The sequence below is a fragment of the Chelon labrosus genome (assembly GCF_963514085.1).
Source record: "Chelon labrosus genome assembly, chromosome: 18".
Lineage (NCBI taxonomy): Eukaryota > Metazoa > Chordata > Actinopteri > Mugiliformes > Mugilidae > Chelon > Chelon labrosus.
In genome coordinates this window covers 25,064,857-25,083,918 of record NC_140351.1, presented here as the reverse complement: position 1 = coordinate 25,083,918, position 19,062 = coordinate 25,064,857, and the positions used below count along the sequence as shown (strand labels likewise).

Here is a 19,062-nt window from a genome sequence, read left to right as displayed (position 1 = left end):
GATACCAGTAAAATGTCCGGCCTACAAAGAGCCATCCAAAACAAATAAAAATATCTATTATATAGCTAATGCCTCTATTAAAAATGTTTGTACTGAATAATGACAATGACAGGAAAACAGACAATGGAGCTGGATATGTTTTTTATTATTATTATTATTTAGTAAGCTGCCTCCAAATGTCCTCAGGTTCTAAGTCAGGTTCTATCTGGCTCTACCCTTTAGTCCAAAAGGGCTGCTTCTGCCACCAACACACTGGTCTGCGGTGGCTACGTCCACTTCTCTTATACAGTCCTTGGATGCACATTAAAAGTGCTCAAAGTCAAAAAAGAGTTTAAAGAAGCCTTCAGTGATTCTCCAGTTAACACGTGTTCAGCTTGGACATATCTGACTTTTCCTTCTTACTGTTCCTTTAGTCAGGTGACTGCACCTATGACCTCTGACTGGGCAGAGAGTGGGATGTGGGCGGGGGCTGGTGCTGCAAGACACGGCAGACATGGGACGAACAAGAGAGGACGTTCACGACGAAATTACGAGGACGAGTATTTTTTTTTGTTTTGTTTTGTTTTTTTTACTGTCCCTTGTTGCACCTTGTTGTTGGTGGTGAGGCCTTACCTGGGATGACTGAGATAGTTTTCAGGGCTCTCAGCACTCTAAAGGTTCTCAGCGCCTGCAGGTTCCCTACTTTGATAAACTCTGTTAACAGCCTGTAGGGGGCAGTGTGGTTGTCAACATACAACAAAAGAAGACAAACATAACATAAGTCTGAAAATGCTGTAGTGATTTAAAGGTACACTCCTGATTTGTTAGAGCGCCAGTAGCGCACCAAATCCAAAATTTAGTCTTGCAGTGCATTTTATTGAGATGTGTTGGCCGCTTTAATACAATCAGCAAGGGTGACTTTACATACAGTACCAGTCAAAAATTTGGACACACCCTCTCATTTAATGGTTTATCTTTATTTTTATGACTATTTACAGTGTAGATTCTCACTGAAGGTATCAAAACTATGAATTAACACATATGGAATTATGTAGTAAACAAAAAAGTGTGAAATAACTCTAAATATGATTCATATTTTAGAGTCCTCAAAGTAGCCACCCTTTGCTTTGTTGACAGCACTGCAAACCCTTGGACTTCTCTCGGTGAGCTTCATGATGTAGTCACCTGAAATGGTTTTCACTTCACAGGTGTGCCTTGTCAGGGTTCATTTGTGGAATTTCTTGCCTTCTTAATGGGGTTGGGACCATCAGTTGTGTTGTGCAGAAGTCAGGTTGGTATACAGTTGACAGCCCTATTTGACAACTGTTAGAATTCATATTATGGCAAGAACCAATCAGCTAAGTAAAGTGAAACAACAGTCCATCATTACTTTAAGAACTGAAGGTCAGTCAGTCCGGAAAATTGCAAAAACTTTGAATGTGCAGTTGCAAAAACCATCAAGCGCTACAACGAAACTGACTCACATGAGGACCGCCCCAGGAAAGGAAGACCAAGAGTCACCTCTGCTGAGGATAAATTCATCAGAGTCACCAGCCTCAGAAATCGCAAGTTAACAGCACCTCAGATTAGAGTCCAGATCAATGCCACATGGAATTCTAGTAGCAGACACACTTCTACATCAACTGTTCAGAGGAGACTCCACCAATCAGGCCTTTATGGTCCAATAGCTGCTAGAAAACCACTACTAAGGAAAAACAACAACCAGAAGAGATTTGTTTGGGCCAAGAAACACAAGGAATGGACATTAGACCAGTGGAAATCTGTGCTTTGGTCTGAGTACAACTTCGCGGTTCCAACCGCCGTGTCTTTGTGCGACGCAGAAAAGGTGAACGGATGGTCTCTGCATGCATGGTTCCAACCGTCAAGCATGGAGGAGTTGGTGTGATGGTGTGGGGGTGCTTTGCTTGTGACACTGTTGGGGATTTATTCAAAATTGAAGGCACAGCATGGCTACCACAGCATCCTGCAGCAACATGCTATCCCATCCGGTTTGCGTTTAGTTGGACCATCATTTATTTTTTCAACAGGACAATGACCCCAAACACACCTCCAGGCTGTGTAAGGGCTATTTGACCAAGAAGGAGAGTGATGGAGTGCTGCACCAGATGACCTGGCCTCCACAGTCACCTGACTTAAATCCAATCGAGATGGTTTGGGATGAGATGGACCGCAGAGTGAAGGCAAAAGGGGCCAACAAGTGCTCAGCATCTCTGGGAACTCCTTCAAGACTGTTGGAAAACCATTTCAGGTGACGACCTCATGAAGCTCAACGAGAGAATCAAAGCAAAGGGTGGCTATTTTGAAAAATCTAAAATATGAATCATATTTAGAGTTATTTCACACTTTTTTGTTTACTACATAATTCCATATGTGTTGATTCATAGTTTTGATGCCTTCAGTATGTAAATAATCATGAAAATAAAGAAAAACCATTAAATGAGAGGGTGTGTCCAAACTTTTGACTGGTAGTGTATCTAGGAATAATAATAAAAAAGATTACAGAATAAGATAAGAGATTCAGAGAAAATCTGACATTTTCAGCATAAATAGTCTGAACATCATGTGGTCCTGTTTAGTGTGACGATGAATGAATTTACAGTCTATTTACCACTACACTTATATAAATGACTATGCCAGTCACAACAAAGGATCCAGGCAAAAGACAACTACTGGACTTTATGGCCCAATAAAGTCAATATACTGTAACTGCAATTTCAGTTGTTATTAAGTTAGGACACAGATCTGAGTGGGCGACGTTCATTGTGTTATATGCTGTAAAAACAGTTCACTTTGACTAAGATAACTTTATTTCTAATTTTTAAAATAGAAGTTTTTTAATTTTCATAAAAAAAAAAATAATAATTATAATAAGACGTAGGGTTAGTGCCAGAGCGAAGAAACTGCTGAAATTATTCTTCTACAGTTAGCGTAGCTTAGAGCGTCATTTAGCCTTTGAATCTAGAGGGGTTCACAATTTGCCGTGCTTAAACTACTTACACTTGTATTGAAGATAAATATTTAAATTTTCACTAAGAGGAGTCTGTATGAACGTTGCCCTCTCGTGGTAATCACAACCTTGCAAGTGGAAATGTTCTTTATCTCTGACTTCATGAGTTGTTAGCTGACGTTTACCGAAATGGTGGAAGTAGAAGTTAGCATATTGTAATTTAGTCTCATACAGTTGGGAAAATGTTGAGCATCTCTACAGCCTAATCCTTTCATTATGCCTTTACATTTATGACATTAAGTTAACCCAGTTGTTTGATTGTTAACTGTTAGTCTCTGTGGTTTATGGTTCACGTTACCACTTGAACGCCAAGCATTTTGTGAACATAACTTCCCATGCCGTAACCAGAAGCTCACAAGTTACATCTGAAGATCTGAAATTCTGATTTTAAAGTAACTATAAAAATAGATGAAAAGCTAAATGTTGATTGTGTCTGTGCCATGTAAGGCAGTTTAGTTTGCCATATGACAGCCAATAAATAAGAAGTTATGTTGGAAGTTGGAAGAACTTAAAGTGTGCAGAAATGTGCTGTAGAAACAGTTCTTCTGTTAAATTATCTCTCATCCAGATGAAACAAACAACTAAATACATTAGTGCTATTTCATTATGTAAATTCTACTAAACAAATGTTTTGTATAAGCTTGTTTGAGGACAGAAATTGACATCCAAATCGAACCGTGAACTTCCTCTTCAGATCCAATCCAATGAGGCTGTGAGAGCCAGAAAGGCGCCAAATGACGATGGCCCTTTTGGGCCCCCGTTAGATCAAGTCATCTGACTCCCCGAGCTGCTAACAGCCGTCCATTACAGCTCATATTTCAGCGGCATTGACTGGCGGGCTGATTGAATTACACTGGGGGCCAGAGGGAGCGTCGTAGCAGAACAGGCCGTTTAGATGCAGAGATTACCAGTACATGGGTCCAGTGCCAGCAGAGTCACTTCAGACTGGGACAGTACTGCTCTAGGGCCTGAATGTGTTAAAGAATGTGTGTTTTTTTTTTTTTGCTTATTTTAAAACATTTTCAACTCTTAACATTTGCCTCATTAAATCTGAAGACCTCATCAGCGCCCTCTAGCTGTTTTGTGCTATAAAGCCGCAGATTTTCCTCCTAATCTGAACTTCAGTGGAAAATGAAAGAGCAGATGACAGCTCGTGCTCTGCTCGATTAGCATCCCATTCCTTTACGGTAATCATTTCAGATGTTTTTTAATGAAAAATATCAAATGCTGCACCTTTAATGCATCGAAAATGGCTGTGGAGCATGGTGCTGCTGGTCCGGTGATGGCAGCCATTAACATGTCATTACACCAGCAATATCAGGAACACAGGGGCGGGTGCAGTGTGTGTGTTGCATGGAGAAGGGAGGTTGATGGAGTCAGTAACTATGGGAACATTGACTCAGTGGGAGGGGATGTGTGGGATTGTGTGTGTGTCAGTAGGGGTATGTCCATTTACCAACAATCGCTCGGTTTTAATAAGGCCCAGGCCTTACTGTGTCTGGGGTGCCCTGTTTGTGTGTGTTTGTAGATTTAAAAGATGTGTGTGTGTGTGTGTGTGTGTCCATATGTGCACTTAATATGCCGGTGTGTGTGTGGGTGACTTATGCATCCCTGTCCTCCTAAAGAGCCATTTGACCGCAGGACGGCCCTTGGTTCAAGGTACTGTGTGTGGATGTGTGGGTGGGTGGGTGTGTATGTGTGTGTGTTTGTGAGTATTTGTCCAATCGACACTACAGATGGAGGGATTAAGAAAGGGGGAGTGTTTTATTATAATATATATATACTGTATATATATAATAAAATGTATTATTTGTTTGCAATCGCATATTTTTATTGTGATTTCAAGTTGTACCCCGAGCTCCAGCATCTAACATGTTTATTACTGTGATTATTTATTTGTATGAATATACACCTTTTGTCTGGTAATTGAGGGAAACATTCAAACATGATACGGCTTCAGGTTCAGATCAGATTAGGATTTTACTGGGAGAGCAGTCATTTTAAAGTTGCAAGTGTGTTTACGTTGAGTTGGTTAGCACAGTTTAATCTGCAGTTCAGGCAGAGGAAATGAGTTACTGCAGAAAGAGTCTGAGAAAATTTGCCAAGGTGAACTAATGTTTGGTTTTACAAAAGGGAGCAGGACAATTAGAATAAAAGCTGAGGCTACAAATGAGACTTGGCAAAAGTTTTATGACAATGTTATCCTCCTTAAACTGGCGTTCTCTGCTAAAGGACCAGCTGTAGGTCACTAGAACACGGCACGTGCAGAGGCTTCCTGCTGCTACTGTTGGTTCATTTCATTTCCTTTGCATCAGATTTTCTAGAGTTGAAGGTGAGAATTTTAAGATGACTGTCAGTGACTCATTGAAACATGGTGGTCTTTGTTTTTGTTATAAACTGAGACAACCTAAACCTCACCACATGCTCGATGCACCACATGACCCATAATCACTGCACGTGAGCACCGACCAAAAACTGGACAAAGCATGTTCCCTCCAACAAACTCTATTTGTAATGTGTTTTTTGTTTTGTTTTTTTCCTCTTTCTCTCTCAGCGGTCCACATGAAGAAGAAACTCTGATCAACTGAATGCAGGCAGGAATGTAAAGTAGAATTGAAGCGGCTTCATATTTTAAGTGCAAACTGCTGTAACAGTGATTTGGTCCTTTAAGTGAAGCCATTTTTCCCCTCAGAGGATTTGGGGGCAGGTCGTTGGGGTCGTGTTATGTAACTGGGCAGACGAAGCGCTCAACCATCTGAGGGCACCTTCATCAAAATGTTTCAATTTGCTGAGCGGCCACGGTGGAGGTGACAGCGCTTCATTACACCACATGGTAACCCCGGAGCCGAGCCTCGGGGTCAACTATTGATCCGATCGGTTCATTGTGATCGTTTATCTTCCCGGCGGCGTCCCTCGCCGCGGGCCTACTGCCTCTCAGCACTTTGATCGATTGCCACCTGATCGCTAACCAAACCAAAGCGCAGTGATTTTCCATCAGTCAGTCAATTACTGATGTGGACAGGTCACGCTCTTCTTCTCGCTGAAACAAAACGGCAGGCTGACGCTCTAGGAGTGGGCGTCATTGACATTGTTGAGAGGAAAAAGAGGATCAGGGCTGCAGTCTGAATTGATGGTTTGATAGTACTTTGTGTGCTGAGTGAGTTTGGGGAGCCTTGTCCTTTGCAAACCTATAATTTGGGAAATTCATGGGTTTCACTGAGAAAACCACTTTTCTGTTTTTTCTGCGAAAACGTCTGAGTAAAGTCATCTTATTCATTGAGTTTATCATCATCAAACCAGCAAATCATTCACTTGTCCAATCAAGACCTGTTTGTCTTTAATTTTTGTTTTGATTATAACTTTTATTGTTTAAATACATCAGTTTGTTCGGATGTGATTTAGTTTTGAGTTTCATTTCCTGCAAAGTAACAGCCTTCTGGAAGTAATTAGCCTGCCTCTAAAGACACTTTTTCTTAACTACATGAATTAATATATAAACTTTGCACTCCTGCAGGGACATTTTGAAAGCGTAACTATTGAAATGAAGTTAAAACTGGCCTTTAATGATTATCTGGTGGTTTTATAAATTCAAATTTATATGAACAGCTAATGTTCCTGCAGAGATAATAGCTTCAGAAAGCATTTAATTAGGACATGGGTCAGCTAATTCAAATTACCTTAGTTTGGAAAGACTCCCAAGGCTGTTTAGAAAAGCATAAATAAAACTAAAGAAATCAAGGAAGACACATCGTTTGTCTGCGCTGGCCAGTTGTTCAACAGTCCCTGCAGAGATGTGCTTCAAACAGAGAGTCAAACAACTCCCGACACGGCCGACCATGTGGGACAGTCTTAATCCAGAGTGAGTGGAGGTGAGTAGGTAGAGCGAGGTACTAACACAGAGAGTTCACTGTCTATAAGAAACAAATGTAACTGCTGTTCAACACTAATATGTCCGGCTAAAAAGGACAATTAGAGTATGCCAAAGCCCCTGTTTTGTGAAATAAACTGTATATTGGATCCCACTACCACGGATACAGTCATAGGCAATGTTTGGATTTAATAAAAGCAGTATGTAGTATATTCTGCTGCTGAATATAGTGGGAAGAAATAAATATAGCATATAAGTATCAGAATGACAGTGTCCTGTAAGCCCTATTTTCCCTACTGATGGCAGGAAGCATGGATTCTCATCACAGACCAGGCTTAAACAGTTTGACGCAGCAGCCTGAAGTCCGCAGAGTTTCTCCTTATTCTGCAAAAGTGTCTGAATGTAACAAATACATAAATGCTGAGCTGGGGAAACCGATTTAAAGACATATTTTCAAGTTTGCACGCCTTAAAGTGCAGCAAGAGGCGTGTGCAGTATCACAGACGGGCCTTTCTTTTTAAATCCACAGCATTAATCCCATCAGAACAACAATAAAGTCCTGACACACTCTCACCACTCTGCTGCTCAGAGTTTTCCAAAGAGATACTTGCTTTGCTTTGCAGCAGTTTTCCTGCACAGATATTTCACATTAAAAGCCTACCGGTGCACCGGAGAAGACGATCACTCCGCTTACCTGGTAAGCTTTTAATGTGAAGCACCTATGAGAAACATTTAAAAAACATCTACATCAATTCACATCCATGCTCTGTCTGTTCTCCTTGTTTTCTTGCCATCCAGCTCTGATTTGTTTGTTCACATTGGAAATGATTTGTCTTCTGTCTTTGTTCTGTTTCTTTGTTTAGTTTTTTCTCTTGATTTGTGAAAACTGAAAATAAAATTCGGAAAGAACAAAAAAAAAATAAAAAATATGCAAAAACCAGTGAGTAAGAGAAGTGTATTGTCAAACAGAAAATCAAACCCAGACTTATTCGGGGTGGTGGGTGTTTTTCTATGCCAGTTTGAGTTGTTTTCGTTGTCTAGGTTTCAAAGATGGAAGTGTTGGGCACATAGTGGGGCTCTGCCTTTTCATCACATGGTCCTACAGGGTGATACTGGGCGATATTTACATGTTTCATAATGAATTATTCCAATTACCAGACAAAAGGACTATCACATAGTTTATACAAATGTAAAAGTTTTAGTAACAAACCTGGTGGCTCAGTCTATTTTCAGATATTTTAATATGATCATTATTTTTTATGGAACAGTTAAATTATAAACACTACATTTGGTATTTAATTGCAGCTCAGTTCAGAGTTCAAAACATTTTTTGTAATAATGTGAAGTGTAACCATAGGCTGTATATAAAGACAGACGACATGACAGCTCCACAGAGGCAGATTCAAAATGTGTCAGAAACACTTCTGCACACCCTCCAATTGCACAAGACATCACCTGCGCAAGATGGCAGCGTCCATATCTAACAAATCTTGGCTTAACTTATGTGCAATGGGAGGAACTGGTCGTCCATTTTTATCTACAGTATGCTTGTGTGATCAACAACCTCTGGATCCTTACAGTGCTCTTTGGGTTTGTACAGGTGCAGCTGTGTGTCTGCAGCCATTGAATCATCTGCAGCCGTTGAATCATCTGTTCTAAATGGGAACAAACTGTTCATGCAGAACTATGCAGCAGGTTAAGGCTCTTCAGATATTCTATCCATCTTGAAAGGCATCTGATTGGCCCTAAACACAGGACCTTAACTTACAGCCAGAGTTATGAAAACTTTCTGTGCTGTTTTAAAGACAATGGGGCTTAGTTAGCCTTGAAGCCAGCCAGAACTTCTCCCACCTACAAAATGTTTTTTGTTGCAGAAAATTGGTCTGGAGTCTCTCCACTGATTGTTAAATTAAAAAAAAGTTCATTGCATTATCTCTGTTTTCTAGAGTTTTCTTTGCACAGTACTGAATCTATGTATGTGTGATGTGTGGGCGTGAGTGTGTGTCTGACTCACGCCATGACAATGACGCTGAAGTCGAGCCAGTTCCAGGGGTCCCTGAGGAAGGTGAAGGGCCCCACACAGAAACCCCTCGCCAGGATCTTTATGAGAGACTCGAATGTGTAGATCCCTGTGAAGGTATACCTGAAAAGAAAAGAAATATTTGAAAGGAGCGATCAGGGAATGAGAGTGGAGAAGAATGAGCAGAGTAAAATAAAGAAAGGGTGGACGAGCAGAAGAGAGGGACAGGATTAATATTCATAAAGCTCTCCAGAAAACATCCTTCACTTATTTAGTTTGCCCCCAGAAACAAGTTTGACCCAACATGAGTCAATTCAACCATACAAAGACAGACAGAGAGGACAGAGTGAGTCTGTCACATCAGTTCTGACTGAGCTGCTGTTGCAGCCTCCACAGATGGAAGTCAGTGGTGGAGTATGTTGAAGAGTGAATTCACACAAAGGGATGTAAAGCTAGAAAAAGAGTTTTTATTCAACTGACAAAGTATTTCAACTCCAATGGATTTAAATGGAGTTTGGACTAATGGTGGCAAAAATATAAAAGAAACAGTGCAGAGTCTTTGGAGAAACATTCCCTCGTTTCTAAAGATGAAGAAGTTGGGTCTACATTACTTCAATTTGTCATCTTCATAAGCATGAGTAAAGTGTTTTTGTTACCTAGACCACAGATGGGATGCTGCATGTGAACCAGAAACAGCTGTGTTCTTGGTATGCCCACCATCGACCCCAACCACCTCCTAGTGCCGTATTTCATAAATGTTTATAAACTCAAGAATCTTTCCTTAGCATCACTGTCCTTGGGTTTGATTCCACCTGGCTCCTTTCTGTGTGGAGTTTGCATGTTCTCCCTGTGTCTGTGAGGGTTCTCTCCAGGTTCTCCAGCTTCCTCCCACCATCCAAAGACATACTGGTTAGGTTAACTGGTCATTCTAAATTGACTGGAAGAAGCTTTTTAGTACTAAATTTGTGCTGTAGCTTGTTGTTGCTGCAGGCTGCCAACAGAAGGCCAGCAGAATCTTCCAGACTTTTCTGAATTCAGTTTTGACATTTGGAGTTTGACATTTCCACGGGGGCCTATTCACCTCTAAGTTTAAGGGTGAATAGTTCAGTGCAAGTGATTCATCTCAATCCTGTTTTTTCCTCTAAATCTCTGTTTGTCTTACATCAAGTTCTCAGCTTATGTGAACACCATTAACCCAGCAGTCCAGGTGTCACAGTGAGAGCTCTGGCATTTTCTGAAAGAGCATTAGATAGCATTTAGAAGGCGTTTCATTTCATTTTAGGTATGCAGTCAACCACTTACAAACAGATATACAGACTCAAGTATGCAGGTGTACTTACTCCAGGTATTTGGCCCAGTACGCCGGCTCTGACATGGCCATGAAGCAGCAGTTGGTGAGGATGGTGCACATGATGAACAAACTGAATAACGTGAGCAGGTTAAGGAACAAGAAGTTTTCATGTTCACACCCATAGAAACAGCACATACATCACATAAAGACATTTCATTTATGTTGTAGTTTTCAAAGGGACTCGTGTCTAGTTAGAGGCACCCTGAGGCTGCAGGCTCCTATGGTTTAGGGCTGGATTGGACTCTGCTCTACCCACAAACTTTGTACTGTATACTGCATGTATATAGTATATGTGTGGGAATAATGTACCAAAAAACACTTTACTTTAATTGATTATGTTCCAGCAAAGATGTGCCAGGCCAATCAAATCATTTGGTGATGGACAGAAGAGTCACAGCCAAGTGGTCATACACATCACCTGAGTGCTGTGAGTGTTTGTTTACAACTAAATGGCTGCCATCAGAGAGGTGATATAATGTCTGTTGTAGAAGAAAATAACTGTAAAGGATAAACAGTTAACAGCAATTCAGGCATTTAATTTCTCTGTTTGGTTGTAGGACTATCCAGTTGTGTGCAGAGGTATTTTCTTCCCTGTAGTTTAAAAAAACACCCCATAATCCTGCTAAATCCTGATAATAATAATCTAATATTGAGCCTGCCCTTTCCTTTATTACATTTTTGTTTTTACTATTTTCTGAACAGTACGGTCTTAGCTCACAGTAAGTCTGAATCAAATTAAGATGAGCAGCTTTTATAAAGTATTTGCTTAAATATTTGTTATATTTGTTATTTGTTAGTGTTAGTGGGCACCACTGGCATTAGAAAAATTGAAATCTGCTGAACAAACAGTGAAGTTTAGGGGCCATTGTATTTAAAACTCACTTAAAAGTGGGGAAATGTTGCAGAATGACTGCGTTTGCGCATCAAGTCTATATTTATCCACCTTTGCACATTTAAAAATAAATGAAACCTCACATTATGTCAGTCGTGTTTTTGGAACGTTCCATTTTCTGTGTTTCTGCATCAAAAGCCTTTACGTGTGCTCAGAGCGACTCTACAGCCAAACGGGCTCATAGGCTCCGTGTTCCAGCCTTGGTAGTCCCATCAAACCTGATCTCTCACATCCTGAAACAGACCTGGAAATGATAGGGATCATTCTGCAGCACCTTTACCGGTAGGCCCTCAGGAGTCTTCTCAGGAGAATCTATAATTTTTTTGTTCTTCAAAATATGAGGGAGGACAAAATCCTCTTCACTGCTCAGTGACTTCCTTTTATCTCATATTTCAAATTTTCCCTACAAATACTATAATGAAACATGTCAGACTCAGTGTGTAAGGTGTGCACGTCAGAAATGATTTTTATTAGACGGCGGTTTCAAAAAGTTTAAGATAAATATGCACATATGTATGAACACCTGCAGTCTGCTAGATCGGGAAGCTTTTCTGTGTGGGTTGTCTCATAATCTGTCTGTGGATTAACTACTTTCAGTGCTTCATTGCAAGGTATTTTGTAAACAAAAGCACTCATGAAAGAAAATTGATGAGAAAAAAACTGCTGTTCTTCCTCGTCATTAGAGGGAATGGTTCCTGATCAACATGAAGGCAGCAGGAGTCACCTAGACATTATGGTAAAACTGACAATCACAGCTACACAAACAGAGGATGACCAACCCACTGAGGACAGCAGCTATGTATGCAGTCAAATTATCACCTGTATTAAACTATGAGCGAAATGCAAAATAGCACATTACAGTATGTCAACTTGTAAATTTCCACCACTGCTGACACCTGTGACAAAGAGCTTTTTATAGACGGTGTGGAAACACGAGAGTCCGAGGTTTGACCTGCAATAACCTCAAATTTGAAAATAGTTTGTTGGTCAGCCAATGGTGAGAGTTTAGCACTGAGGACAATAAGCACCAGACAGAGAATTAGACAGTCAATCTAGTGTACTTTTCTGTGGTTTACCACTCATAGTCACTGTGGATAAGAGCTCAAATGTAAAATGGAAATGTTGGCGATGGAGGAAAACGAAGCTTTTATGGCTTGTTCCCTCACTGTGAGTCTCTCTGGAGAGTGTCAGCGAAAAATGTAAATGTGTTCGCGTGTGTGCCGACTACATGCTGAAGGGATTTTACATGTGCTATTTTTTTTATTTTTTTTTAAATACCTTTCACTGGTTTCCCATTAGGGCTAAATAAAGATGAACTGAACTGAAAAGCTGTGTCGAGTTAACATGTGTGTCTCAGCACTCCCCTCCGATGCCTGCCACATTCAATACACCAAATTAATATGCCATTAACAGCAGCGATGGGAGAAGGGGCCCACTCCTGTCTAATCATCATATAATGGGGAGCAGTAACTTTCCAAACTGTCAGAAGGCAGCATACATGTTAAATATCACTTTCACCTGCCGTGTTCCCCACACCACACACGATGAGGTGGGAGAGACTCTGTGAAACCTGGCTCAGCTGTCAATCACAGCTATAAATGAATCATAATTATTATAATTTGGCAGAAGGAACATATTCCCTGTGTGAAAGCGGCCCAAACTCCAGCTGAAAGTTGTTTGAGCGGCGGGGTAATTGTTGATTGAGCGCCGGCTGTAATGATGTTGCTGCAGCGTGGTGGCAGGCGGCGAGATAATGCTGTTACAGATTGACAAACAGCGTAAATGTCCCCCCACCGCCACCGCCACAGAGCCAGAAGCTAATTATGCCATAATGATAGCCCTGCTGTTGTGGACCTCCCAGGCCACCATACCGGTAATGTCATTACACCTCCCACCTCCACCGCGGGATCCATCTTCCTCTCTCTAATCTTAGATTTTTCCGTCTTTCCACATTTGTGTATCTCAATCATTCTTTCCATTCTCTCTCTCTGTCTCTTAGCTAGGGTGTTCAATAAGCTATTTAAAGTACTATCAGCTTTATTTTTTTCTCTCTTTCTTCCATTATTTAATTTCCCTCAGAGTGGCTACACCAGAAACTGCTTTTATTTTGAAAGAGGAGCAGAGAGGAAGCACTCTTGGACCAGAAACTTGTGTGTGTACAATTGCAAGGATCTGAAGACATTCACACAGCATCTAAAGTTTACACATATTTATCAGTTCGTTTTGGCCTTCACTATAATGACTCATCCGTCATTCAATACCTAAGGAGCGTCAGCAGATTCTGAAAAAATAAACGAATCACAGCACAATGCTGAAACACTACTGGCTACACAAACGTCACACTGCTGAGATCCTTCCAGCAGAACAACAACGCTCTTCTAAAGGAAACAACAATAAGTGGACTTTGAATTAAATGGAATATTTAACACTGAAAGTCCAAAACATTCTTCTTCACTGCTTGGCAAATCCACTTTGTCTTGCAATAATAAAACGCATCACGATTCCACACACTAATAATGTATTTGTGTCGACAAAATGCTTCAAAACGTTAGATTCAGATTTAAGAAAATAGGTTTTACCACAAAACCAGGCAAACTCATTAGAGTCTTACTCTTTAGACTGGTCTGTAATGTTAGTCCAGTTTTAATTCACCTCTAAGACCTCATTCAGACATTCCATTAACATCCATCCTGGGTTGTGCGCAATAAAACACAGCGACCACAAAGAGCAGAATGAGGCTGAGAGGAGACGTACTCTTGACCATGAGGCAGTGATTCGGTCTTAACTCCAGATGTTGGCCACAGTGCGGTTTTGTTGTTTGCCAGCTTAAGAGAAAAAGGTGTGAAGAAGTGATCTAGCTGTTCTCAAGTTGCACTCTAAAACCTGACAAGATCTGATATTTTTCTTTTTCTCAATAAAATGTAACTGTGGAATTCTTACAGAAGAAGAACGAGATGTTTTCTGAAGCGTACAGAACCATGTTTTGGCATTTTACCCAGAATTCATAGCCAGTCAGTCATATAGTCATACTGCAGAAAGCTTTGCGAAACACACCAGTTTAAATATCTGAAATTGAATGAGATATTTAAACTGAATGGACTTAAAAACAGCTCTGGCTGATAAATAAATCATTAAAGCACAATGTGACCATAAAAGCTGGAGCAAAACCTCATGAGACCCAAAGGTCCCCCAGAGCTAGGACCTGTGGGAAATGTGGCCAGACACAGTGCTACTTGCAAATAACATGTGGGTTAAGTCATTCCTCTGACATCACAACTGCATGTGTGTCCCCCTCACACCACAGCTTGTCATACTGGCGCCGCTGTGGTCAGGCAAAAGTCCAGAACATACTTGATCACACACAATCACTTCTGGAGCACAAACACATACTAAAACTCCACTTCAGCACCACAACCTGCGCTCTTACGGCCCCACAACACACACTGGTTCTAATTTTTGCTTTGTCTCTCATTATGACACACATGCGCGCACCCTGAACATCAGCAGCGCCACACCTCCACCGCCGACCTCTTCACCCACTTATCCACCTGACAACAGCAGCGTGTCCGTCGGCTCGACATCTCTCAACGCCGGCAGCCGCCTCCCACGGCAAAAATAGACGAGTGTGAGGATAGGAGGGGCTGTGTGAGGGGGGTTTGAGTTTTGGGTGTGAGGTAATATCTGTCATGTTAGCTTGGTGTTTGGAGACTAGATCAGACGCCGGCATAGACGGAGGGTGAGCTAAAATTAATGGCACATCTGGGTTTACATATCACATCAGTCTCGGGTCTTGAATCGTGATAATACAAATGTAACTGAGAACATTTTCCCAGATAAATCGTAGGTATACATGTTTCTTTTATTACAAATTAAGACATTTGATGTGGACCCTCTAGTGTTCCTGTAATAATGAGAATAAAAAGATGATTTCAACCACCTCAATCAAATCAGAAACCTTTACTAACTGATGGAATTAATCTGTTTTCCCTGATCATGCTTGATTCATGTGGGGTAATCATCAGGTGACCAGTTTCCAGGAGGGACAAGAAACATGGAGCTAGAAAAATAACCAGCTGTTCAAACAAATGTTTGAAAAGACGCAGCAACACTGGAGACTTCTTCTCTTGCTTCCACCTGTTTGTTCTTCTGAGTCCTTCCCTCCCTAGTCTCCTCTCATCTTCTTCTCGTGCTCTTTCTCTGCCTCTTCCTTTATCTCCTTGTCCTTTTGTGCTCCCCCTACTTCTTCTCCTCCTTCTTTTTCTCCATGTCCTCCACTCTTGTTCTTCTTGTGCTCTTTCCCTTTCTTCTCCTTGACTTTCTCTCCTCTTCTGTCTTCTTCTTGTCATCTTCTCCTCTTTCTTCTTCTCTCACTCATCCCTTCCGTCATGCGTTCTTCGTCTTCCTCCTTCTTTGTTCATGTCCACTCCTTTAGTCTCCCTCTTTCTTCTTCTCCCTGTTTATTCTTATGTCCTCCTCCTTTTTCTTTCATTGTATGCAACATGATGGAGGTTGTAATTATGTCCTGAGATATGAGACCTTTAGTTCATTAGTTAGTTCATTTCTACTGTGTCAAAGGCTGGATTATCAATCAAGATGTAGGTTAGGGTTAGTTTCATCAAGTTAATTTTGTTTTGTTTGTTTTCCTGTGCCAGTCCAACAAACTCATGAATAATCAGATTTTTTATGCCTCATAAAATGTAATTTTTAGGAGGCTGGAACATATTTTACTTCAAAAAATTGCTGCTACAACTTTTCAATCAATAACTAGTTGATCACTGAGTGGATCCTTTGTGAGGAAATAATGGAAGTGAGAGATCATTTCACCAGTTTTCAATCTTTAGATCCATTCAATGCAGATCATGTGTCAGGTGTCATCACAGCTGAAACTGCGACAAGCAAACACATTAGGAGTTCCTGACAGGTTGCAGGTCAGAGGTCAGAGGTCAGAGTTCCTCCAGAAGCAGACCCAGAGATTCAGTTGGCTGAGAGACAATGTACAGTGGGAAGCGTGTGGGAAGGTGCAGGTTCCACCTTGATGAAGGCTGGGTAATATTTACTGGCCGTATTTATTGCTCGGCAAACAGTTCAAGCTCAGAAATACGACTGACCAGATGAGCCCTCTGATTCTCTGTCTATCTCTCTCTCACACACACACACACAGTCGGCATTGCATGTGCCTGGAGACGATCCAGACGTGGGATACTGTACTAACTCGTCTCAGGACGATTCGGGACATGGATCAGCCACACAACAATCATACAGTTTGTAATGACTAATACTGTGATAAATGCATAATGCCACTTTATTATTTTATGTATTCCCCAAATAATCTATTCATTTGCAATATTTCACATTATCCCTTTTCATCCAATCCCATCGACCCTTTTCATCCCATCCACTGGACCCCTTCTCATCCCTTTTCATTCCATCCCCTACAACTCCTTTTTATCCCTTCCCCTAGACTCCTTTTATCTCATCCCCTAGACCACTTTCCATCCCATACTCCTCATCCTTCACCCTTCTCATTCTAATGTGACTTAAACTAGTTGCAAGGAAGCTTAGTATTGTCATTCATTATTTAAAGAGAAGGGGTGGGAGTCTTCTTCTCACTTCTTTTCGAATATGTATTTCTATGTTTAAATGTTTTGCCTTACTTTTATTTTTATTTTGGTTTGCATATTCCAAATAAACACTTCAATCAATCACTCAAACTTCCATAATGCAACGCGATAGTTCCTTCTATAAGACCCACCCTGATCTACAGATGCTCATATTTAGTCCTTGCTTAAAATGAAATTCTTATAACTGTATTTCAGGAACTAGACCACGCCACATATCATTCTATTTCCCACCGCTTAGCTATAAAAGTGTGTCCTAACGGTCCTGACCCCCTCTCTCTCTCTCTCTCTCTGTTTGTCTCAGTTCCCAACTTCAACCCTCTCCATCCCTCTCTTTTTTTTTTTTTTTTCCTCTTCCAGGGAATCAGGGGACAAGGATCCGAAGCTTCCTGAGATGTGCCCCACCCTGATCCTCTAACAACATCAGTCTTCACATTCCTCCTTCTTTTTATCCCTCGCCATCGACCAATTTTCATCCTATGCCCTCAACCCCTTCTCATCCCTTTTCATCCCATCCCCTTCAACCCATTTATATCCCATCTCCTCAATCCGTTTCATCCCATCCCCTCAGCTCTCGTTTATCCCTTTTCATCCCACCCCCAACACTTTTCACCCCTTCCCCTCAATGCCTTTCGTCCCATCCCCTTGACCCCCTTTCATCCTTTTTCATCCCATCCCCTTGATTCCTTTTCATGCCATATCATCTGATATAACCTTTTATTGTACAATTACCAATGTATGTTCTTTGAGGTTTTGTTTTGGTGTCCCACAAACACTAATCTTTATCAGTACACCATACTTTGCTGCCATATCAGACCGTAATGGAGAGAATGAACCAGCAGAGAATGAACCTGCCTTCATCTGTTTGTTCATATCTTGAGCCATGTTGCCGTCAGGGAAGCCCCACCACTCACACACAGCATCCTTTAACACACACTGACCTCTGACCTCCAGCCATTTCCCTACAAATCTAAGACGACATGCAGAGTACAGACAGCAGCGGCAGGATATGAGTGGACCAGGATCTTGATGGCGATTCTGCGAATGGGGTGAAAAGGGCTGAAGATGTAGAGAGCTGATGTGGCACTGAAACGGAAGATGGCCTTCCCTTTGTTCAGGACTATGAAAGTCTGCAAAAAAAAAGCAGAGACAGAAAAATACATAAATACATGTAGTTTATTAACGGGTTCTGCTGCCAAAAGCAGGCTACTGCCCAGTGGCCCAAGACCTCCAAGGGCCTCCAGGGACCACAGAAGCTCCAGGTTCACTCGTTATAGTTGATGTTTACATAATATATGTCATTCGTCTTGGAGTTCTGGTCATGTGTTGGGAGTTTTATCCGGTGTTAAGGCCTTAATCATTTGAGGTCATTTGAAAAAAAAAAAAAAAGATTTCAGAAGTGTCAGTGTGTCCTGATATTTATGTCAACAGAACATACGTGCACACACACACACCCAGACAGTCAGCTTCTCCTCTGGTTGTCAGTAAATGAGATGAATACAGAATCAATTGGATGTGTTCCCATACACATGACACACACCCTCTCTCTCTCTCTCTCTCTGTGACCTACCCTCTTGTTTTTGAAGTAGTATGGGTCGATGTCTTCCAGGGGAACACCCACCAGATGAGATGGGATGTCGGCGAAGATGCGGGGCAGCTGTTTTCCTGCCTCCAAGTCGGGCCGGGGCCGGGGGAGCTCCACGTCGCCCAGGTCCTGACACATAAACAACATCCGAAATGTTCCAAATCTGACTGCTAGCATGGCTTTCTTATTTCGTTAAGTTTATCCGTTTAACATCCTATCCACTGATCCCTGTTTCCAGTTTTTCTTTTAGAAACTATGTTTCATGGTTGTGTTTGTCAGGTGTGTGTGTGTGTACCTCCTGGTAGTGTTTGTTGCGTCGAGCATGCTCATGGGAAATGCGCTGCTCGATGGCCGCCAGGGAGTCCGGCGTGAAGCGCTGAAAGCTCTCTGGTCCCATTGGAAACACACAGCCAGCCATCTTCTCATCCTGATCCTGCTGCTGACTGGCCCAGTATACCAGCTGCAGACACACAGGGGAAACAGGTTAGCACGAGAAACTCCGACTCCTATATTTAAATGTCCTAAACTTGCTGACAAGCTTAATGACCAAACTCCAGTGGAGCTGCTGCAAACATCGGAACAGGATGTCTTGTTTGCATTTTGTCACTAACTTGTAGTAGTAGTGATTTCACGAAAGTAGTGCTGTCAACAAATAAAAACATGTATCCTGCTAAAGAGATAAAATGACAGTATTTCAGAAACGTTTGATTTCTTCTTCCAT

General features: G+C 41.5%; 1 protein-coding gene across 1 annotated transcript in view; it reads right to left on the bottom strand.

Moving 5' to 3' along the window:
* LOC311503439 (sodium channel protein type 3 subunit alpha-like) overlaps nucleotides 1-18,759 on the bottom strand; it is a gene marked incomplete at its 5' end in the record, with an annotated part of 157,899 nt that extends 139,140 nt beyond the window's left edge. Inside the window, 5 exons of the mRNA XM_084566154.1 lie at nucleotides 8,890-9,018; nucleotides 10,236-10,316; nucleotides 17,723-17,886; nucleotides 18,327-18,470; nucleotides 18,637-18,759. Of these exons, the coding sequence (XP_084422280.1) occupies nucleotides 8,890-9,018; nucleotides 10,236-10,316; nucleotides 17,723-17,886; nucleotides 18,327-18,470; nucleotides 18,637-18,759 (641 nt within the window). The remainder of the gene's footprint in view (nucleotides 1-8,889; nucleotides 9,019-10,235; nucleotides 10,317-17,722; nucleotides 17,887-18,326; nucleotides 18,471-18,636) is intronic.
* Between the last annotated feature and the right edge of the window lie 303 nt (nucleotides 18,760-19,062).